The 25,289-nt window shown below is 34.4% G+C and overlaps 1 protein-coding gene across 1 annotated transcript in view; it reads right to left on the reverse strand.

Moving 5' to 3' along the window:
- The window catches only part of LOC134541904 (oligopeptidase A), an 86,271-nt gene extending 62,528 nt beyond the window's left edge, over positions 1-23,743 (reverse strand). Inside the window, exons 1-8 of the mRNA XM_063385647.1 lie at positions 23,584-23,743; positions 22,925-23,085; positions 15,232-15,443; positions 10,904-11,080; positions 8,364-8,455; positions 6,127-6,312; positions 3,395-3,510; positions 3,155-3,281 (exon numbers count right to left, since the gene is read on the reverse strand). Coding sequence (XP_063241717.1) covers positions 3,155-3,281; positions 3,395-3,510; positions 6,127-6,312; positions 8,364-8,455; positions 10,904-11,080; positions 15,232-15,443; positions 22,925-23,085; positions 23,584-23,669 — 1,157 coding nt within the window. The 5' untranslated portion in view covers positions 23,670-23,743. The remainder of the gene's footprint in view (positions 1-3,154; positions 3,282-3,394; positions 3,511-6,126; positions 6,313-8,363; positions 8,456-10,903; positions 11,081-15,231; positions 15,444-22,924; positions 23,086-23,583) is intronic.
- Between the last annotated feature and the right edge of the window lie 1,546 nt (positions 23,744-25,289).

Consider the following 25,289-nt stretch of genomic DNA (forward strand, 5'->3'; position numbering starts at 1 on the left):
AGAAAATTGTATACCTAAACATTATAAAGGTAACAGAAATAGCACAAACATAAGATAAACAAAGCTGCATTTTGTCAATTAGCATAACTACTCAATCATTTCCAACCTTCAATAATATAACATTGCAGAAAAAAACGTAACTTTTTTTAAATGGTATTTGTTATACAAACGTATTTTATTGAAAACATAGGAAGGATTAATTTAACAGAGAATTAGACAGATGCAAACTTACGTGTGTGGTTTTTGAGGTTATTTGTCTCTATTTTATATCAGGTGTATACACTATGCACTTATTTTATAATTTTATAAATACACATGTGATTTTTTTTAATACATAGGCCTATGTAATTTTTTAAAATAAATGTGTGATTTTTTTTAATAACATGTGAAGTTTAGTGTGGGACTGGGATTCGAGATTCGATGACAAACACTGAGGATTCGAACAAGGATTCGGATTCGACCAAAATGTGGATTCGTCCCATCCCTAGAAAAGACTCATGAAAATAAATCAATTATAAAAAGGGAACATAGAGTTGATCCTTTATAAGTTAGTCTACTGTGATAGTAATAAAGAAACCTCGTATGACACTCATAGTTAAAACGTACAAATAAACGTTTTAGAATAATTACTGCTTTAATTAGTGTGCACAATCATAACTATACTCTAGACTCTACATAAAGTGCGTTTTTGCTACGACTGTTGACGATGATTTGAGATAAGAGTCAAAATGTCACTTAAGTTTTGTTCAGCACAAATTAAATTTTCTGTAAGTATACAGTATTAGATTGATTTTTACTTAATTCTCTGGCTAACACTGATTTTCATTATCCTGTGAGTCTGGTTCTAGTTGAGTCAACTTTAAAATTTTTATATTATATCGAGATGAAAGAAACACATTAGAACAGGCCTGCCGTTTTTACGGATTTTATCCGTTTTCACAGATATTTGAAGCTTAAAACGGACTAACGGATAAACGGCGACATTCACGGATATTTACGACGCTTCGCCGATATTTTCATTTTTTGAATTTCATTCGTGTAAATATTTACATTCAACTACCTATTTGAAGTTGTCAAACCATGGAACTTCCAATCGTTTAACCACAAACCAAAAACATTTACTCCCAAATAGCGTTTCATGAAGTACAATTACTATGGTTTCGGGGGAAATGTTTTTTGTTTGTTGAGTTAAACGTTAAGAAGTGTCATGGCGTCAGTAAACATTGTTTGTTATTTTTGCAGTTACAATGTTTTAGGTGCGGCATTTGTTTACAAACTTCTTACGTGATTTAAGTAGTAGTTTTGGTAGCTGATTGTGATGGAGAAAAAACGTAAGGCTTCGCCGGTCAGGTCACTTTATAAACCGCGTTATCGTAAAGAATGGGAGCAAGAATTGAAATGATTGAGGCGTGGCAAAACGGAATTTTCCGCCCTTTGTTCGACTTGCAACTCGGAACTGAACGTGACAAAGGGCGGCTTGAAGACGCAAGTTCATGCGAAAAACCAACGAGCTGCTGATCAGAGTTGTTCTTTGACGAGTTTTGTAACCAAACCAAATAAAATAATTGATGCGGAACTGTTATGGGCGAACTTCGTTTGTGAAAACAATTTATCTGTGAAACTCAGTGATGATTTCACGAAACTTGTCCCTCAAATGTTTCCAGATAGTGAAATTGTAAGAAACTTTCCTTGTTCTCGCACTAAAACTAGCCAGATAATTATTCAACTTTTGGGTACATCAGCTGCAGATTATGTTACCTATGCAATGAAAACACAATTTTTCACACTGATGATTGATGAATCAACTGATGTTACAGTCACTAGGCAGGTTGTAGTGTTAGCAAGGTTCTTTCCATCTGAGATTGTTGAAACTCATCTGTACAAAGTAATGGCTTTGAGTGGTGCTGCAACTAGAGAAAATCTGCTGTGGTAAGGGTTTTTTTCAGCAATCTCAAGATGGTTAAAACGGTTCACAGATTGTCAATGGAATCACCAATGTTAAATGTGCTGTTGCATTGCAGAATGAGAACTTCAAGCCCACTGACGAGATGCAGAAAAGAGCACAGAACATGAAAAAGTAGCTAGTTAATGATGTGAAATACATTTTTTTTTTTAAACTTATAAATAACTTCAGTTGTATGGATGTATTTATAGTTTGTAAATAAGAAAAGCACCAAAGCCTATACTGAAGAGAAATTTTTAAATTTCTTTTCATTTTATTGTGATACCAACTATTAGTGTTTTAATGTAAGTGGCAAATCTTAAATTTTTTTTTACATTCATTTGATTTTTTTTTAAATTATGTTTTGGAATGCAATGTTTATTTAAAATTACCGCGAAAAATAAATTATATCAATTACGGCTATAAATTTTACAGGATTTTTAAATGCTGTAATGAGGATTTAGGAACCCAATTTGGTGGCAGGCCTGGCATAAAGTGTCACAGTATGAAATTAATGGGAAAACATGTTTTCCACTGCTTTGTAAACTTGCAAAGGCAATGCTTATTCTTCCACACAGCAATGCAGGGGTGGAAAGGATATTTAGTAAGCTCAACCTTATCAAGACAGCGCACAGGTCATGTCTTGAATCGCCAATGCTAAATGCTTTGTCGCATATCTCTTCTAGGAAGAATATGGCAGAATTCCAGCCAACAGTAGAAATGAGGAATAGGGCAAAACATCTGAAAAAGTGATATTTAAATACTGCCATTTGTGAAGTGTAGGCTGTGTGTGTGTGTGGTAAATACTTGTATAAAATGTTAAAAATTGAATTGTTTTGATTGAAGTATAGTTACGTACATTATGATCAAGTAATTTTCATAAAAATTGCATATTTTTTTGTATTTTTTAACGTACAGGATTTTACAGGATATTTTATATTCAAAACAAGGATATTACAGGATATTTCACATTTCAATCAAGGATATTGTTTTCAAAGTGGTGGCAGCCCTGCATTAGAATATCAGTGATGTTTCACTACAACCTGAAAACGTACATCAGAAGATCTTGAAGAGGAAGTAAATGTAAATGATGAAATTTCACGAGACAGAGCAGCAACCTTGGAAGCATTACTACTGGATGATGAACAAGAGTAATAATACAAAGAGAATGTAACTTATTCCACACATAATTGATTACTTTCATCTTATCACCTGTACAGAGTTTTCTGTTGTTTCCTCTTCCAGTACGGGACATCCCACAGTTGTAGCGTGCCCCTGAACCCTCTTTCCTCGGAAAACTCTTGGAGACTTTTCAGTTCTGCCTCTTGAGCAGGTTTCGCTGAAATAAAGTGAGTAAACTTTATAGAGTTCACTAAGAAACCTGAATAATTATAACATTTACATGCATAATGCATAATACAATCATAATCATGACAATATTAAGCTGTATACCTGTTTTTAGCAAGGAATCTAACATTGCCAACACAGTCTGAGCACTGCCAGCCATCTTAGTTTCCATCGACATATCGACAAAATTTTCAAATCCCAGAAGCTTTGCTTGTTCGTCCCTGCAACAAGAAAACACACAGAAGAATTAAATATTATTAATAAAGTACAGAGCATTATTTTGCATACTTGTAAGTAATTTATGAGCTAACTTGAAGGAAAATAAACTGTAATCACCTAATTAACCAACATTGAAAAATGACATATTTTAACACATAGAGGCCAAAATGAATTTTCAAAATTAAGACATGTCATCAAATTCTGCTGCTTAAAAAAATTGAGGCATGTGATCATAAGACACAAGATTTTATGGTTTTACTTTCAGGGCATTTTCATTTTTTAATAGGAGATTTTTGTGTTATTTGTTTTATTTTTCATGAAATATATTTACAAGGCATTCATGCTACGCTTAGATACTTCAATAGTTATTACTCTCAGAGAATAATCAATAAGATGCAGTCAGTCACAGACATGGTTCTAAAAAAGGTAGCTGGAACTGCTTTTTGGGAAGAACATACCAAACTAATGTTCTTTAAAAGAGTTATGCAAATAAGAGCTTGGAGAGGTAATTAAAAGCTTAATAACTATTTTCATAGTTCAATTATTATTATAATAAGAATATAGTAAATATTAGTACAGAAACTGCAAAGTAACTTTAAGAAGAGACTTATGTTAAACTTGGGAAAGATGCAAATGATTGCTAATAACTATTGAGACTAACCAAGGAGTTAATGAACTGTGTGTTCAGATTGACACAACACAAATATCATAGTATTATACTCTACAATCTCGAAAGCCAACTGGACTGCATCACACCACTCACATACCCAATAACCAATAAATATTTTAAATTTTAAAAAAGTTTCAAAACCACACAGATATCTTTGTATTGTTGCTCAAATCCATTGAAAAAATAAAAAAGAAGTTTAAAATGACAAAATGTCCTGAAAATATACAAAAAAAAAGTTTCTACATCACCTAAATTCTCTAGGAAAAACCACTATAATTAAAAAAAAAGTACAAATTTCAATCAGCTCTTGCACCCTTGTAAAGAGCACAATCTTTAAATCTTACTTGAGTACACACCCCTTCCTGCACACATTACCTACACTGCTCAGTAATCTGCTCTAGCCATAATGAGCAAATTATCTTGACGGAATGAGTAAAAACAATCATATACTACATCAATACCAAAGTTACACAACAAGGACTAGAACTCACTTCCCTCTCCAGCTTACCTACAACACCTAACATGGCAGAGTGGTGGAGAAGTAGTGAAGTAGTGAACTGGTAACTGTACAGCACTGTAATCCAGAACATCAGAAAATTATCGGCCAGTGAATGGGCAACGTATATCAGTGATGTTGTATTCATGCTATAAATTTACTTTTTACTATCACATGTTGGAGTAACAAATTCTATACTAGCTTCGATTACTTGTCTGTGTATTCCTTTTAAAACAATATTGTCAACTGTAGTTAGCTGAGCGACAACGTTTAATATTTTTGTTCCGAGTTTATTTTATTATTATTACCCAGGAAGATTAATACTTTATAATAAATAGTGGGAACCAATATAACCCTGTTGTATATAGATAACTAGGATTTAAAATAAACCTCATGCATTTTTGAAATGTAATTCGAATATGCAAACCTATTCACAAACATTACCACCAAAATGTGACACTATGCGTATGATTTTGAATTACACCGATTTACAAAGGTTTACAACCAAACATATATAACATAAGATTTAATTTTATCCTAGCATACAACACTAGTAAGTGACTCAATAAAAATTATCAGGGTTAAATTTACATACTGATGACTAAATATTTACTTTAAATGAAAAATCTTCTGGTCAAGAAGAATTAGACTTTATTCCAAACTAGTCGCAGTCAAAGAGCAAAACAAACTGAGATCCTTTTTGAAACAGTATGTCCACTATGTTTCCCACATGAAAAACAAATCCAGATTTCACCCCGCCAGGAACCATACCTCAATCACCTGGTGGGAGGCGACTGTTTGACTTCTCTATCACAGTGGCCCTGCTTTTGCCAGAGACTGACCTGTTACATTAACAGCCTTAGTCAATATGAAGAATGGAGAATTTAAACAGGATGTCAAAACAAATATGTTATAAACATTTCCTAACTTTCCATAACGCAAATTTCAAATTTTACAACTAATTTTAGCTAAATAATTGACATACATATTTTGTAGTTTTCCTGAAATAAATTGTAAGGAAAATCTAGCTTCCACTATCCCTTTAGCTGACCTGGATGAAAATTCAAACAGAACCATCAGACACCATTTTATAGTGTGTTCGAATGTGCACTAAATCACCATCTGAAAGAAAATACTCTCAGAATCTAGGTGATGGCAGAAATGAGCATGATATTTTCCCCTCAAATTACTATTACTGGGAAATTTCTTATGACTTTTCCAGGATTCCAAATAAATTCACTGATTTTCCCAGACTTCCCGCAACGTGGACTACCTGTTATACCTAAAGAGACAAGATTACTGGCTGGAAAGAGAACGAGGTAAAATGGCAACAAAAGGATGTTGAATAACCACAACACCAACCTTAGGCCAAAATGTGATCACCAAAGTGTACATGGAGTAGGTCACTTCTCCCGAATAACAATCCGCAGGTAAGAAGAGGTGATAGGTCACCTGAGATCCCTGAGCTTCTCCACGTGTGTGCTCGTCTCCAAGTTCCTTTCGAAGTTGCCTGAACCTCGCCCGACCCAGGCTTGCCACACGTTCCACCGCAGCTCCCGCTCCCCGCAGAACTGCAGGAAGTGGTGGTACATCCCGGGTCGCAGAGTCACCGTCCACGGGCCCCGGCTTGGCTGGGTGCTACACACAAAGAGAGTACAACAGTTGGAACATCACTCTGTACAACATACTTACTGATTTACCAACGAATGTCGCAGCAGGAAACTGAAAGTTGAAATACGTAAACAAATATCATTGGCCAGCTACATACTTTGCTGAAATTTGATAAGATAGAAAACATAAAAAGAAATTACATTTTTAATATATGCCATATAAAAGTGTTCCATAAATTACTCTCAAACCATTATAAATTTGGCATAAAAATTTAAATACTGTTGTAGCATTGCAGTATACATGCCTTTTCTACTAATGAAATTATTACTAAGAATGGGTTAGGTTGCCAGTATATTTTATTCTGAATTTTTAATTATTTAATAATCATGTTTCTTCTGTCATCCTTTCAACTTTGTTTTGCTAGTTATATTTACCTAATATTATGTGCAATGAGTTTTTTCTTTTATTTATTTAAATTTGAATATTGTATTATAATTATATATTACGTTTTTATTAGAATGCAGATGTTGCATAATGGTTCTAGAACAAGGGACTGTGTCTGGGGTGATGTGTAGAAAGAGAGAGGCATAAGAGGCCTGTAAGTGCGAGTGAGAACGAAACGGTGATTCCCCAGTAAGAGAGAGACTGTAATGATATCTCATCACTGTGTGGGAACTGGAGGAGAACTACTGTCCCACGGTGTTGGAGAGAGAAGGAGAAAGTGAATCCCCTGTTTCTATGTATGAAAATGGTTTTCAGTGTATATGTTCTGTGTTCTGATTGGCTTGTAATTGTTAGTGTGAATGAAGATGTATATGATTGGTCGGTGAGGTCATGTGACTGCCCTTCCTGTGTGGAGGAACCAGTGCCATGATCTCGTCAGTCGTCTGTCGATCACTGCACAACGAGGGCACGTTTGGTGGCTTCTCGTCAAATATGTAGAAGAATTGTGGAATAGAAAATTTAACGTTGGTGGTTAGAGCCATGCCAAGTTTTAAGTTAACCTAACATTTTTATTTTCATTCGGCCATTTAATTAGAAATTGTAACCATCTTCGTCTGCATTTTGGCTCGTTGCGACTGTGTTTTGCCAGGTTCGGCCAGGTTTGGGGCCTCACTAGTTGTGTACTTCAAGTAACTTTTTACTGAAGGACTTAATCTAAGTTTGTTTTTTTTTCTGCTTAATTTTCATCGCCCGAGCAAAAAGCAATTATCGACAATTGGATGGATGAGCTGAACGCGTGAGAAAAATTTTGAAAGTGATTGGATTCAGTCGTTTCGTCTTTCGGACAATAAAAACTCTCAAATGAAAAAGAGTAAAAAATCTTTTTATTTCATTACGTGAAGTGTAAGACTGTATACAAGATTAACCTACTTCAGGTCATAAAAATAGATAAATAATTAGGTATGTCGGTATTTGGTTTCACATATAATTTACTGAGGTCATAAGTAAAATGACACACAGGCTACATCCTACATAGCTTATAATTAGGATTAGGAACCATTCCAGCATTTGCCTGGAGCAATTTCAGAAACCAAGGGAAACCAAAATTGAGATGGGATTCAAATACAGATCCTCCTGACTACAAATCCAACATTTTACTACATTGGCAACCTTGCTTGGACCAGTAAAAAGAATCAATACAGTAACAATTAGGTAAAAACAAGGGATAAAGCTCATTATGCACTTTACTTGAAATGCTGTAAAATAAAGTATGTAAAACAAAAAGCAATTTGAAAATTTTCTACCAAATAATATGAAATTATTTTGAAAAAAAGAAAACTAAACTGGTGCAAGAGCCTATATAATACCCAATTAACTGAATAATAGTGGAATAACACATTATTGTTTTGTTTACGTCTGTACAACTAAGTACTAAGGTGACTCATTTGCAAGCAATATGGCTGAAATTGCTTGATGTCACAGTAAGTAATTGTAACAGCAGGTATTCACTGCTGGTATGGAGATAGCAGCCTTTTAACAGCATTTTTACTCATTTTTCACTTAACAATAGTAATGCTCTCTAAAGTTTAATTTTCTGCATGCATAAAGATATTTATAATAATAACGTACGGTACCTGTCTGCAGCCATTTCTCTCAAACTGTCTTCGGGAAAATCCCGCATGATATTTGGATCCTTGATTTTGTGCTGAAATTTTTTTGTGGTGAACTGCAAACATAAGATGTACAAATTTGCTAATGAATCATTAACAAACAAATGCTACAGGAACTACAGAAAACCTCCACTTAAAGAAAGTATAGTTTACCAGTAGAAATTTCAGTATATGAGATACGTATTCTGGTGTGAATTGAACAACTACATTATAGCATAGCTCTTAGTACATGCCATGAAACAAGCACAAATACACAATTATTTTTCCTTATATATTGGGCTACAGAAAATAAACATGTCAAAGGAAATCATTTAAAGCACACAAGTTCTACAAGGTAATTAATATGTATGATGATAAACCTCTATGATGATTATTATTTTTAATATATTTGCAAAACTTTTTATAATAATATTCCAACAAATCAAGTGACAAAATTTTTTTTCTTGTCTTCAGAATTACTTAATTTTCCAACTTATGTAGTATACTAGCTAATTCCCGGCATGCGTTGCAATGCCTCTTTTGTACACACATACAAAGCATCTCTCTATATCTATCTCTATCTTTAACTGTAGAGTATATATTTCTTAATATTTCTTTATATTCATCTTTCCATATCACTCCATATCTCTCACTCTCCCTATCTCTATCTCTATATCTCTATATCTCACTATGTGTGTATGAATATATTATATACAATATATATCATATATCTCTATATAAGTATAGTTACATAACTCTCTATATCTCTGACCCTTTATTATATATATATATATATATATATATATATATATATATATATATATATATACATATATATACATACACACACACATATACACACACACATATATATATATACATATATATATCCCCATCTAATCTGATCTATGTATATACTTAGGTATATTTCTCTTAAACTATATATTTATATATATTTCACTCTCCATAAATCTAACTCTATACCTCATCTATATCCCTCTTCATCACTGTGTTTCTCTTATCATTCTCTCTATCTCTATCCCTCGCTATTTCACTCCATTACTCTGCCTCTCTTTCTTTCTCTCGCTTTCTCTATATATATATCTCTCTTTATCTCTCGACTTACACGCCACCATTATTCTTCGGACCATAAAAAATAGGAACTGACATAAAGTAATTACTTACTTACTGGTAATTATCCGATACTACTAGCGCTCCACCTTCATTTTTGCTTCAAGGGTTGGTATTATCGAAATCTCACCTGAACAATGACCTTCCTCGTGTTTTAAACATTGAGGTAAGAAGTAAGAAATCTGGTACCTATATACAATCTTTGCCATTTTAATACTTGAAGTAAAAATGAGAATCACCTCCAACTCCTTTTTTTACTTGTGCATAACAAAACAATTTTTGGTTATAATGAAGTTTAACCCTAATTTCTTGCAAATGTGTTGGTATTAAGTTTCTTTAGCAATATTCACTACAAGAAGGCATATTTATGATTCTTCCTAGCAATTTCTATAAGATACTAAACAAATTTAAAGCATATTAGCCTTTATACAGCTATTATATCAGGTACTTCAGAACAGACAACCATTCCATAGACTAATACCTCCATGGTTCCTAACGTCAAGCGTGCAATATTTCATAGAGATCGGATGAATGATGACTTGATGAGTTATCAATGCAATGATGAAATTTTATCAAGAATAAATAAATTCTGCTTTAAGGATTGGTTTTATCAGAATTTCACCTAGACAGTGTGGTAATTATTATTACACAATTTCCCATCCAATACGGTAAACTGTTTCGTTCATGCCAATAGTAAGATATTGGTTATTTATATTTTTTATTTTTTTAATTTTTTTTTTCCAGTTTACGATGTTGCCCATAAACTTCTTTTCCAGTATAAAAGATGTATTTTAAAGTTGAAAACTATTATTTGTTAGGATATTACCGGTTTCTTATTTAATTAACAGAAATATGAAGTTGGTGATGTGTAAAGTTTCTTTCAAAGACGTTTTCAATCTTTTAGTCATCATCTGCAGTGCATTCATATTTGGTAAAGTTGATTACTGTAAAGAGTGCACTCGCACAGTCCAATATCGATAACGATAGCTCGCCGGTTGCATGCAACACATGTGTTCTGTCGCGTGCCGAGTGAACTACATTTAATAGCCTGCATTCTTTCATGGTTAGTCTGTACTACGATGATGGAATGGGGAGATTTCACCAAGAATAATTAAATTATGCTTTAAGCCTTTAAGGTTTTGTTTTATCGAAATTTCACCTAGACAGTGACCTTCCCCTTGTTTCGAAGGTCAAGTGTACAAGGTTTCAACTCAATCGGATGAACGATACGTGATCGTATAGAAGACGAACACACAAACATTAATTTTTAAATATAAGATTTTCACAAGACCTAAATAACAACCTTGTTAATAAACCAACAGTTTGCGCAATAAAATTTATTTTATATTAAATTAATTATTATTAATTATTATTTTTATTAGCATGAATCATACCTCAATTTTTTTTCTGAAATCAGACCGTTGCATTTCTATTTTTTGTAGAGTCTCATTTAGCCTTATCCTGTCCCTGCCTTGCAGTTCAATGCCATTCAAGCGACCCTCCAATAGGAACTTAGAAATCACACGCTTCTGTTCTTCAGAGTACTGTTCTTTATTTGTTGCAATGGACTCCTGGAAAAGGGAAAGAATTGTGTCAACACAGAAAGTAGACATTCACACTTAACTGTCAGGGGTCCAAAAAATATAAACCCCTGTTTTTCAGTGTTCCCTGTTTTTCAGTGTTTGATTTAAGATGATGTTTTAAATATATGCCACTGCTTATTGCACTGCATGTCATAAGAAACCTTAAAAATAAACAAAAAAGATAAATATGCAAACATATGGAAAACTAGCCATATTGGCCGAAATCAAAAAATTTAAAATATAGCCACCACAGAAAATTCAAGGGAAGAATTAGTCAATAAATTATAACAGCACATACAAGCACATAAATAAGCTAACAATGACGAGACAGTAGCAACAAGAACAATAAATAATAACAAAAACTGACAAACAACAAAAATAGAACCCAACTATGGTACTAAACAAATAAAATGGACAACTCAACGACAACAAAGAGATGCACAGGCCAACCCAGCTTGTGACAAAACAGATATTCTGGACACCACGATGACAGCATAGACAAACATAGCAGGCTTTCTAAGACAAAACAGTTGTAATGTTTCAGGAACTGAGATCTGTTCCCATCCTCAGGCACAAACACGGATAGAGAACACTGGAAAACAGGTGGTACGTATTAATATACCTTCGACACCCTTTCCAGATGCGACCAGTCCTTCGATTGGCCGTACACCTGAGAGCCATGTTATTGGCTGGTGTCTTGCTGGGAGGGTAGTTGGTTTGCTGTTGATTTTTATGGTATTTAGTTTCAGTTTTAATCAAAGGAATCTAATTATAATTTTCTAATTATACTTAGTTGACTGATAACATTGTTATTGCTGACAATATATGATGATTCTTTTTATTTTACTTTTTGTTGGGTGTTCTTCTAGTATGAGTTAATTAGCATTGTCCCAGAGTATTTTATGACTTTGGTCCCATGCATGTCCGGCAAGTTTAAATTAAAAAAAAAAAAAAATAATGCGTGTTGAAAGGGCTCAGCCAGTTTCTCCCATGTATGTGCAGCCACATTAATAGGGTACAGTTCTGACATTGGAACTTATCTGTGGTTGGTTTAACACTGGTAATCATACTCTTGATTATGGAATGTTTGTTTCCCAATTGTCTTATTTGTTTTTTAAAGGCCACAAACAATCCAAGGACTGCTCGCCTGGTTATTGGCAGTGTCTGGAGACGGGCTTCAAGGTATATTAATACCACCTGTTTTCCAGTGTCCTCTTTCTGTCTGTTTGTGCTTGAGGACGGGAACAAACCCCAGTTCCAGAAATGTTGCAACTGTTGTCTTAGGAAACTTACAGTGTTCTTCTGTGCTGTTGTCATTATGGTGTCCAGAATATCTTTTTTGTCACAATGCTGGGTTCGCCTGTATATCTCTGTGTTGTTGTGTTGTTGAAGATATTTTTTTGGCTTTAATATACTGTTCTTGTTGCTAGTCTCATCGTTGGCACACTGTGTTCGTATCTGCTGTAATAATATTTTGACTAATTCATTCCACTGATTTTTCTGTGCTGTCTATGATTTAAAATTATTGATATCACCTGATTTCGACTGTTTCCTGTGTGTTTGCACATTTATCTTTGTTTTCTGTTATTGAGGTTTCTTATGAAGCACATGCCAGTTTCAGAAATGTTGCAATTGTTCCATCATAGAATGTTCATCCATGCTGTCATCATTGTGCCGTCCAGATTAACTGTTTATTTTCACTACTGTTGCTGTGTTGTCAGCCTATTGTGTTTGTCTGTAACTGTCATTTTTTCTGAACAAATTCCTTCATTGAATTATTTTGATTGTCCAAGCATTTAACATCAGCTGATATTGATGTAATTGCTGTATTCTTTGTGTGTTCAAATATTCATCATTGTTGTCCATTTCTGAGGTTTTTTCTGTGACAACCAGTGACTAACAATATAACTTTAATTTTGTGAACACACTGCTCGGACTTCACTCCGTATTATTATGGGGTATCGCAGTTATGCGCTTCAATAAGTAGAATTTCTTTGACTTATTTAAAGCCGGAGTGTTATCAGCACCCTTCACAGTGTAGAAATTTACATCACAGGACAGTTATACTGCCCCCCTCCCCTCGCAAAATATTTATTCCTCAAAAATTTTATAAAAGCTGAGGAGGGCAGGGTTTTGAAACGTTACAAGATACTCAAAAAAATTACTCCAGAATTTTAAAATAAAGTATCTGAGAAAAGTATTCTTGTTCAGTCAATATCTAATGTTATAACAATCATTTTTATACTGGCCTTGGTAATGTGTATATCAATGTAATCAACTTTTAGTCCTGGAGTCGTTTTGAGTCTCAAAACGGGTATGGGAAGATCTATGATTAGTTACATTTAATACGGTTGCAAGTCTTAATAAATAAAATTATTGTATCTTGACAGCCAAATGCGAAAATTCATTAACCTATAGGCCTAGTCCGAACATATTCCTTGGGTATTTTTAAATCCATACACTTATTCACTAATGACCACATCTTCAGGTAATCAATTTCTAATGCTGTGATTAATATTGTGTTTATTTCTGTTGACAGAGGCTTACAGTGTGGGCCAAAAATCTGTGGGTTGGACTCCATAGTTCAATGACTTTGTCCGGCAGAGCCAAATCATAGGTGGAACCCTACCGAACCGAAGAAACGTTCCGACTCAGCACGGCTCTGTAAACTATTAAAAACATAAACTCTTCAAAAACAATCCATGAATCTATGTATTGCTCGTTAAGGGGCATGTCTAGAGGAGTGTATGTGTGTCAGTGAGGCGGGATGATTAGCATGACGCTCGCTGGTATTTCTAGTGGGATAGTACCTTTGAGAGCAAGGCTCTGAACTGGAGTGCTGTCCTCTCATCCTTAGGACAACTGTGAAATATGAGCAGTGACTGTAACATTATATGGCAGAGAAATGAATAATCTGTATTGGTTGTTTTAAGCCTAAAAATTTCTCTAAAACATGCCTTTTAGCCATTTTAACTCTTCTAGAAATATAGTTTAAAAACTTGATCTGAAACCGCAATTGACTTTTCGGCCCTCAGCGGATTCTTAAATGCTTTTTGTAAACAGAACCTTCTTGGATATCTTGAGTAGTTTTAAAATCACGTTTGTTTTTCCTGAAGCTCTGCACACCGTAAGTGCACCCAGGCAGACTGCATTCTAAACATAACTTGATTAAAAAAGCACAGATTAATTACATTTAACACACTTGAAATTTTATGTAGTAAATTATTAAAAACTGTTCCTATCTAGTTGTAACTTTCCATTACACTTTGTAAGTTACATGCATAAACTCTCTTATTTTTTTAAATATCTTATATTATTTCATTACTGCTGCTATGTTTTATATAATTTTTTTTGTTATATATTATTATTTTATTTCTCGTATTATAATTTAAAATGATTTTATTCAATAAGTGTTATGGCTGGTTGTTTGTCTTATCGTGTGACTTATTTGTGTTTACGTAGTGTACGTATTTATGCATTTGCATCTCTTTGTTCTGTGTTGTCCTGTTGTCCCTGCCGGTGTGTTTGTGCCTGCTGGTCATGTTGCGACTACTTGCGGGTGATGCCTACCTGCATGGGTTGTTCTTCTTGTGCGTGGTGCTGACATGCTTGCGGTGCGTGGCCACATGCAGTGACTGCATCTATTGTGTTTGTGTTTTTGTATGTTCAAGCCAACCATTTAAGTTCCATAACAATAGACGGGCATACATATATCAATAAATAAATAAATAAATGTTTTTTTCCAAGTAATATATTTCAACCTCCTTGGCCCTACCACTGATGCTTACATGCTCCTTACCCCCAAGCTGACAGACCGCAGAATCAGGGGCGCAACAACTAAATTTCTAAAAGGGGGGCAATATACCTTTTTATAAAGAATCATCTATCCCCCCTATTAAAGCGGTGGGTTCGGGGGTCCTCCCCCGGGAAAATTTGTATTTCAAGGTAGAAAATGGTGCTATTTAAGCAGTTTTAATACCTAAAAATTGATTACACAGCACTTTCTTTGCCCCCGTTTGCCCCCACTTCAAGGTTTCAGAAGGGGGGGGGGGGCAAAATACCCTTGCCCCCCCCCCCCCTGTTGTTGCGCCCCTGCGCAAAATACAGTTAAAGTGTACAGAGGTCCACAAGCCACACACCTTGCAGGCGTTGTAGATGGGCGCGCTGCTGAACTTGGACGCTCGAGCCTTCCTCGCACGCTCGTGCAGCCCCACGTAGCGCGCGGCCGGCATCACCTCACTGTTGGCCAGGTACATGGTCTTGGCGATGCTCCACATGTTGTCCAGGGAGTCTCCCACCTTCTCCAACGGGTCAAAAACATCCCCAAACAACGAGCCCGCCGACTTCCAGTCTAAAATACAAAACATGCAAATTATAATTTTTTAACCAGAAAAAAATACTGAATAATGAAAAGGAGTTTTTTTTTTTTGTTATTTAAAAGGGCAAACAGTCTCCATGAGTGTAGCTGGACTCTCAATGATCCATCACATCCATCAACGAGCCAAGCGATATGCAACGATCCGCACGTCCCTTATATTTTTTTCCACTTGGATACTGGGTCAAGCCATGGTAATGATGGACATGAACACCAAATTTTAAAAATTACAATGGCAGTGAATTCCATGTGTTTGGTGAAGAAAGCACTGTAAACTTTCTTGCAGCAGCATGCTTTAAATATATAACTGCATTCTACCTTCACAGAATAAAGACATAGTCAGGAAACTGGATTTTTAAACGTTACGGAAGGAAATTTGTTTTAATTTTATTTTCATTACACCAAAATAAATAAGTGGTATTTTAATGGTGTTAACAGGGGTTCAACAACTACATTTACATTTAAAACAAAAATACATATTCACCAAATCTGATGTGGAAGAAAAAACTCCCCAATTAACGTTCTGCAAAGTAATTATTTATTTATGTGAGGTAGACAATACAGGTTCTAATGAATTAAGTAAAATAATTTTCCTATTTTACATTAAAAGTGAACACATTATCATTAACTTATTCATACATAACCTTTAAAAGATATTTTTTTCTGATTTTTAAAAATCTGTTATGGAAGGACTATTTTCTTTTGTGAAAAAAAAAATTGAAACCAAGTACATGTTCCAGTTTAGCTGGCAGTACTTGAAATGTAATACATTATATCTTTGTTTTCCTGCCAATTTATTTTTTCCTCACATTTATTCTACTGGAAGCCATTGTTTACATTCTGTAGGTACTTGAGTTTTTAAACTTAATGATATTCAAATTAATGTATAAATTGGTATTCTAAAAAAATGGCTAAATCAACTGTTCAGAGAGTAAAAGAGTATAGAGAAAAGAAAACTGAATCCATTACTTGTTGAAGAAGACAGAAAGAAAGAGAACGCAAGTCCAAATTGAGATTAGAATTAACACACACTGGAAGAATTGAAAAACTTAGAAAATATGAAAGACTTCAGAAAAAAAAGCAGAAGCTTAGAAGACAGACAGAACAACAACAAAAGGCAGAGGTGATAAACAAAATGTCTCCTTCAGCATTAGGCAAAGCTACATCACGAGTTAAGAGAGCTCTTCCTCATTCACCAAACAAAACAGTTCAGGTGATTGGAAAACTTGTGATGTCTTTATCTCCAAAGAAAAAAGGTACGGTGATGAATATAGCCAATGAGGGAAAACATTTTAAGCAGCTGATATCAGCAAGAAAAAAAAGTGATGCTGTTTCTGAAGATACTGCTAAATCTGTTAAGGCATTCTTTATGAGGGATAATATCAGCTGGCAGTGTCCTGGACGAAAGGATGTAAAGTCCGTCAAAACAGAAAATGGACATGAACAAAGACAAAATGGTTGTTGTTAATAAATCTGCATGAAGCATACAATATATTCTGTAAGGATTATGATATTCCTCCTTTAAAACTATCCAAATTAAAGGAACTGAAGCCTAAAGAAGTTGTACCCATGAATCTAAAGGATCAAGAGACGTGTGTGTGCGTATTTCATGCAAATGCTGAGCTGTTACTGTATTCACTGAATAAAATTGTTCCTGATCTATCAAAATCCTTGACTGAAGTGGTACAAAATACAGTTTGCTCTCTAGAAAACCAAACTTGTATTGACAAACTTTGTTTACAGTGTGGAGTTAATAAATTAGATACTGTACTTACTTTGAAAAACTGTGCCCAGGGCTGGATGTAGTCTATTACAAATGGGGTACTGAGAATGGGCGCACTGTTAAAAGTGAAGTTACTGGAACACTTTTTGAGGCCAAAGAAGATTTTTATGGACAACTGCAAGACATTTCCAGACATGTGTATAATGCTAAGCGCCAGCACTATGAATTAAGACAACTTAAGGAAAATCTTTCTCCCAACAAAATCATTGTGCTACAAGACTTTGCAGAAAACTATACCATCCGGCACCAATCGGAAATCATGCAAGCACACTGGAACTCTCCAAATGTCACATTATTCACTTGTATTGTTTACAAGATGCTGAAGGTGAATTAACACATTTGAACTACTGCACTGTTTCAGATTTCATGCAGCACAACAAAGAGGCAGTTCATGTATTCAATGGAACATTACTGAAAGACTTGTTTAGTCAGAAACTTGCTTTCAAGGTGTCCCATGTTCACTATTTCACAGATGGAGCTGCTAGTCAGTTTAAAAATAAGTTTATTTTGAAGGACTTGATGTTTCATAAAGAGGATTATGGTTGCACTGCAGAAAGAAACTTTTTGTACCGCACATGGAAAGGGTCCTCATGATGGAATTGGTGGCGAGGTTAAAATAGTAGTATTCAGAGATGAACTACAGAAGAAAATCTATGTGAATTCTGCAGAGAGGTTTGCTAATGCAGCTGCACTTTTAGCACCATCTGTTAACAATATTTACGTACCTAAGACAATTATTCATGAAGAAAATGTGACAAAACTACAGGCACGTTGGGAAAGCTGTGTAAATATTTTTGGCATAAGGAATTTCCACAGTGCACTGCTACATGATGAAGATTCGTTGTGATTTTGAAGAATTCCTGCTTTTCATGCAAAGAAAGCGAAGGTCAACTTTTCCAAATTACAACCAAGCAGTCTCTTTCTTTTGACCATTCTCAATTAGTTGAGACTGAGCTCTGTGAAGAAGTGAATTCAAGAGCAGAATGTACACAATGTATTTCTGAAGACACTTAAGTGTTAGCAACATTTTCCTCACAAAACCAGTGCTCACATTATAGATACTTATGCATAGTACAAGAAGTGCTAGAGAATGATGAATACAAGGTTGTGGGACTGAAATGTTTGGACACTAAACAAACTGTATTTAAGTGCAATGAAAATGATGTTTCTGTAATTTATAAAAGTGATATTGTAAGCATTGTCTCAAAACCCCGAATAATGGGAACAGAACATGTAAGATATCATTTTGATATTCCAGTTGACATAAAGGAAGCTTAGAAGTGTTTGTATTTTTAAATTTTCATCATCTTTGTGTTTAAGGAACAAAAATTTTCTGTTTTTAAGATAAGTGAACATGTGACATATTGTTCCTTCCGTAAAATCCTTCCGTAACGTGGTATCTACGGAAAATCTTTACTTTAATCTGTTTGAATATCAATACAAAATTTCTGTGTTGTGTGTAATATAAGTTTATACATAGATGCATCTTTAATAAAAATTTTAATCTCTTTGGAATTATAAAAGAGCAGATACATATCTAAATATTATTTAACACTGGTTGAACACCTGTTCTTTAAATGTCATTTCTTATTCCTTCCGTAACATAACAGAAAAAATTAATTACTTGAAATTCTCAGGTGCTACATTTAAGTACACCATGGTAAGGTAGAGTGTTGATGTAAAGTGTTTTGCTGCATAAATGTCAAAATTCTGTTTGTTTTCAGTTTTCTGTAACATTAAGATGTACCTACATAGATGTGTCTTCCTTCCGTAACACATTTAATACCATGGCTTGACCCTACTAGCAACTAACTACGAGGCTTGAATTTTTGGGGACATTTCTCTTGTAAAGGTATATTAGTTTGAAGACCATGAAAGCAAAGCACTTATCATTAAACCAATTTATTTTCCTTCTAATATTTATTTTAATGTATTTTGGCATTACCATACATCATTTATTAGAATTTTGTGGCCAGGTAAATTTTTGTCAAAATATCAAACTTTAAAATGTGTTCAAATGCAAGTTAAAAACATAGGTAATATGGAAGCACCTAAAAACATACACAAACTTAAAAAACCTTATAAAATAAAGGCAATGCCTTTCAGACATTATTTAAGGTTATAATTTAATTTGTCCATCCATCGAAAGTTAAAGCTTGGTATGGTTTTGAAGGATAAACGGATGGAATTGTTCGGGCCATTTGATAGGCTACGGACAGGTGACGGGCAGATGCAACGGATCATTTTGAGTCAAGGTTACCTGTAGAACATTCACATACTAATGTATAAAAAATTTATAATTCAAAATCTGTAGTGTGTAAAAGAAGAAAAAGTAGCCACAGTCTTTGGTAAAACAAGAATAGGTATTGTAATGTGAAAATAATAATAGCAAAATGTGCTTCTTAAAAAATATTCAATCAACATCATGAAAGTGAATTACCTCGTATCAACAGAGATAATTTAAATATTTTTTTTCACTAACTATTTATGTAATTGAGTAATTAAAGTGGCATAACAGTAAAATATTTGTCTTGCATTTAAGGCCGATCATCCTGATATTTTCCATGGCTTTAACAAAATCACTCCAACAAATGCTGGAATTGTTACATACCAATAGGTCATGGCTGATTACTACTCCAATTTCCACGATCTATAATGAACTCTTCGTTAGTGATGCAAAACCATATACCTACCTACCTTATGACTATATTTGTGTTACATCATTGTTTGTTTATTAAATTGCAATGATCATAATGAATATTTCTGTAATATACGTATACTAAATTGACTTAGAGCTATCTTCAACTATAGGCTATTTTCTTGCAAGAGAGTGCATGTTAGAAGTCATTCTAGCTAATAACCACTTAGACAAGGGAAAACTTGGATACACTATATGCAATCCAAATCATGCCTGTCTCCTCATTTCAAAAAGAACACTGCTACCAATTTTTATAAATCCATATACATCATTAACCAACATCAGGGTGGCCACACCAATCTGTAATAACATTTTCCTGAATTTCCATAACCAAAATTACAAATTTACCTGACTAATTTTTTTAAAAATAATCTACCTAGTTTGCAAAATTTCTGAAAGAAATTAAAAAAAAATTTAGCTTTACCATTCCCACAGCAGGCTTAGATTTAACAGTTGCATACACATTTTATAGGTATACGACTATGCGATAAAACACCATTTGAAAAAAGAAATGGTCTGGATGATGGTAGACTGGTGCATGACCTTCTTCCCTCAAATTACTATCACTGGGGAATTTCCAAGACTTTTTCAGGCATTTTCCCTGACTTTTCATAATGTGGACACCCTGAACAGGTGAAAGTTGTATGATAGAAGCTACACAAATGAGTGTATATAATCAGGCAAAACAGATCACCATCTTACGAAGTAAAAACATGTCAAGACACTGTCAAACATCTTCATGGGTAATGGTTCCTTATTGCATATCCAGTTATATTTTAACATAAAACATTAAAATGAAGGTATTGGATGCATTTGTAATGCAAAGCAGTAGGCCTATAATAACCAGAATATATTTGTTATAAAACTTTGAGGAACATTTTTTCCAGGAGCAATCATTCTGTGTAACATATGCAGTTGAATTTTTACTAGTGATGGGTCAAATCCCATTTTCTCGAATCTGAATCTCAAATTCGAATCCCAGAGAGTACCTCAAATATACCCCTCGAATCCGAATCTAGGTGTCAAATGTCAAACATATATTAATGTGCAATAAATTAAAAATATTAACTAAGGTATTGAAACCTTCTATCCTTTAAATTGTTGTTTCACAAACTAAGTTCCCAGAATCAATACATATTGTAATTTTATTTATATAATTACATGTTAAAAGTAATATTTGGGGAAAGATACCAAGACAGGTAGGTAGGTAGGTATAAAGAAAAAAATGACCTAGTAAACTTTAGAGGTTATCAGTGTTGAAATTTTTATTTTACTTTATTTCCCTATAATATTTTTTTAGGATATTCTTCCTTGAATATTGAATCCTAATACTAAGGTTTTCTTGGGATATGAGGATTTGATTAGCCCATCCATTTTAATGTAAGAAATTAAAACAAAGTTGGCAGTTGAAATGTGTTTGTGAGTTAAACTGTTCAGTTACAAAATTGTTTTTAATTTTGAAGATATGCACTATTAAGTTTTGAAATAAACTGAATACTTGATACGAAACATTGTCTCCTGGAGAAATTTTCCTGTGCAATGTATCCAATTGTATTTTAAAGTAAAATATTAAAATGAATTGTGGGTAAATATGTAGAGTAGCAGTATATGCGAAAAAAAAATGCTAAAAATCCGAAAAAACTTTTATTCTATGCTCTTTCACTTCCTCTTTTCAAATCAACCGGCGGAGATAAGAAATTCCAAATACTTTAGGAGATATCGAATTTTTTTAATTTTGAACATGTAGAGTAGCGGTATTTGCGAAAAAAAATTATAAAAATCTGAAATTACTTTTATTATATGCTCTTTCACTTCCTCTTTTCATTAAAACCGGCGGAGATAAGAAATTCCAAATACTTTAGGAGATATTGAATTTTTTAATTTAGCAATACAACACCTGTACAACCATTCGAACGACGCCATTTTTGTTATTTTGCAGTGTGTTCGTGAATGCGTAATAAATAAAATGGTCGATTAGGTCAGGTCAGTTACATTATTAATACTTTCAAACTAAGCAGACATAAAAAATAATGTGAATTAATTTTAATGGCGGTTTAGTTTTAAAATATTTATAATGTAACTGACCTGACCAAACATACCGTGACAAAGGATGATCAGTAGGAACTAAAATGGTCGATTATGTCAGGTCAGTTACATTATGAATACTTCAAACTAAGCTTACATTAAAAATAATATGATTTAATTTCAATGGTTCGTTACTTTTAAAGTATTTATAATGTAACTGACCTGACCTAACAAACCCGGAAAAATTATGAACATTAACAACTCACGTAAATTTTTTTTTTGTTACTTATTACTTGCGCAACAATATCCAAATAAAAAATAAGACTTTAAAATTAGAAACGTAAGCCCACCTAAGTTGGAGGCGGGTACATTTCCTTTGCCATTAGAATGAAATGATGTAGTCGTTCACCTACGTCGCGATACCGCCGACGTAACATAAATAAATAATCACGTATTGGTTCATTTGAATACTGACCAATCACGGAACTGTCACGTGACAAAATTGTCCAATAAGAAACATAATAGATACTCGTAAACAAGAAACAATGGTAATCGCAGCATGAATACGCAGGTATTGTGATGAAAATTAAAAAATTCGATATCTCCTAAAGTATTTGGAATTTCTTATCTCCGCCGGTTGATTTGAAAAGAGGAAGTGAAAGAGCATAGAATAAAAGTATTTTCGGATTGTTAGCATTTTTTTTTTCGCATATACCGCGACTCTACATATTTACCAAATTGTGCAGTTGAATGTGTTTGTGATGCGACATTGTACCATAACCAAAATATTTTTAGTTTGCTTGTTTCACAAGGCACAAAATAGCTTCTCAAAGACTTTAATAAAAAAGTTAATGGAATACTGAGTTTAAATTGAAAGGAAGACTTACAAGGTTATGAAACATGACTTGCAAAACAAAACTAGTTACATTAGCCAAGAAATGCTAAGCATACCTTTCAATTTGTCTTCAACATTCCTGACTTCAGCTTCATAATCTAAAATGCATTTACCGAGTGCTGACACACACTCATCTGTAGTCAAGTTGCTGAGACTAGGCAAGCCATCCGTCTTCGTGAGAAGCTTCTCTGGAATGTCTGCAGAAACCTCTGGGATTCTTGCACAAAGAATCACACATATTATGCACTGACTGGGTGGCAATTGCAAGTTAAACTGTAACTTAATTACATTAACTGTGTTGCTACTTTTTATTCAGCAATTACCTATGGATTAAACTGTCATCTAAACAGAGTTAATATCATTAGTGACTTCGATTTTACTGATATGTTAAGACGTTTGTAATAATGTACTGACACAAATCAGATTGCATAAAATCGACTCAAAGAAAAAGGAGTGAGAAGATAGTTTTAATGTTGATGCTTGAAATAAGATTTCAGAAACAAATTTTCTCGCAGAATTTCTAAAATATTGTAACTAGCCCTCACAGTTTGAAGCAAGGGCCTTAAAAAATATCTGATAGCTCCTGATATAATGCAGTATCATGCGATAACTAGGAGGAAATTTTTTTAACCACATCTGAGGCGCTATTATAAAAACTTAACATTCATATTAACATACACACAATTACTTGTGACTATGATTCAAAAGTTCTTACAATACAACATATCCTGTTGCTCTACACGGCAACGCATAAACACTATATTTAACTCCTATTAATCTTCTGCATAAAGAAACCGCCATCTTAATAATATATTAGGTTATGTACGCCTGGAAGAAAGCGATGTTTACCAACTACAGCATACCAAAGATAATATAAGCATTTAGAATATGAGCGTGGCCTAAATTAGGCACAATATATTTCAGAAGGTGTCGTTCCGTTACTCACACAGAATGGTATTTTAAAACGACAATTATAGATCCAATATTCAGTGCATTCTTAGGGCAAGAAATTTATCATTTAACAAAAATTTCGTTCATGGGTTCAGTACTCGGAGTTGGGTAGAGATGAGCGATATAGCTACTTTTCAATGCCAGCTATGGCGGCTACGGTTCCGATTAATTAATCAGTTATTTCTAAAATACACTATTCGAGTTGTAAAGAGCGGCTAAATCAAAATAATGGCGTAATTTTAAATTGTATTTGTTTTTTTTTTTATTTGAAGAAAATAATAATTTTTCGTGGTTGCAGATGTAACTGTATATAACTTAATCCAATCACCTATTAATTTGCAAAATCAAGAAGAAATTTATACTGACTGAATGAATGAGGAACATCGTACATGTTATACAATTCAGTGCATATTCTGCTTAACTTTTAGCATACTGTGCCAGAAATTGGGCATTTCGACACCTTTTTAAATTTTTATTATAATTTTTAATTCATTTTGGATATTTATTTTTTCAATTTATTTGGTTTCTTTGGGTGATTTACTCTTTGTTAGGTTGGTGTACTCCCCTTAGTTAAACTTTGTGCCAGTTAGACCGAAGCATCTTTCCCAGAGACCTATCGGATGTTTTGCAGATCTAATACTTCGTTGGCGGCCCGTTTAACATTTCCCTCGCTTCCAGGCACGTCCCAGGTCTGTAATATTACTTCACTTCATGACTAAAACTGCATACAACAGCTATGGACGAGCTGTTATCATTTCTCAGAGGCGAGCTGACCATAGCCTTTACTGTCACGAATACGTATTAGGTTCTCTCCTCGAAAGGCATGTTATGGACGCTCGTTCCCAGCGTCGTTGCGCTTTTGCCCCCCCCCCCCCCCCCCCTTTTTCAGTTCTGAGAATTCAGCTTCGGAGCATTGCCCTGCCGTTAACCCCGCCAAGTGTTGGCCGGCGTCAAGGACGACTTGCATAAAAAATGTGTGTACAAAGTTGGACCACCCCATGACATCTAGCGACAGAAACAGTAACTTCTTATCTTGGCCACCAGAGTGCAGCTCCTGACTGCCCCCTTTATCCCCTAGTTATAGCAGACGTCTTGGGCGAGTCGATTCTTTTTTATTTCAGACACCCCTGAACAGGTAGCGCTAAAGTCGGCCAGTGCTACCAACTTCGAGACATCGAAGTCAGAGTTTTTTATGATGCCCACTCGGGGAACTTCGGAACCTTTCGGTCCGGACGTCCCAGTCTCCTCCCCCCACTTTTGATTGAACATTTACTTTTAATTACGAGACGCGGTTCTTCGCGAGACACTTCGCGTCGCGACTGCAGACGGACTGTTTGTGATTAGCGACGAGTCGACGAGACACTGCAAGACTTCCATCCGGGTGCAACCGACGATGTAGTCATTTAAATAAGGGATGCTATCCCTATAATCTTTTTCAAGTAGGTTAGTCCGTCTGCGTAGTATAAAGAG

This window comes from Bacillus rossius, chromosome 1 (genome assembly GCF_032445375.1).
Source record: "Bacillus rossius redtenbacheri isolate Brsri chromosome 1, Brsri_v3, whole genome shotgun sequence".
NCBI classification, from domain to species: Eukaryota; Metazoa; Arthropoda; class Insecta; order Phasmatodea; family Bacillidae; genus Bacillus; species Bacillus rossius.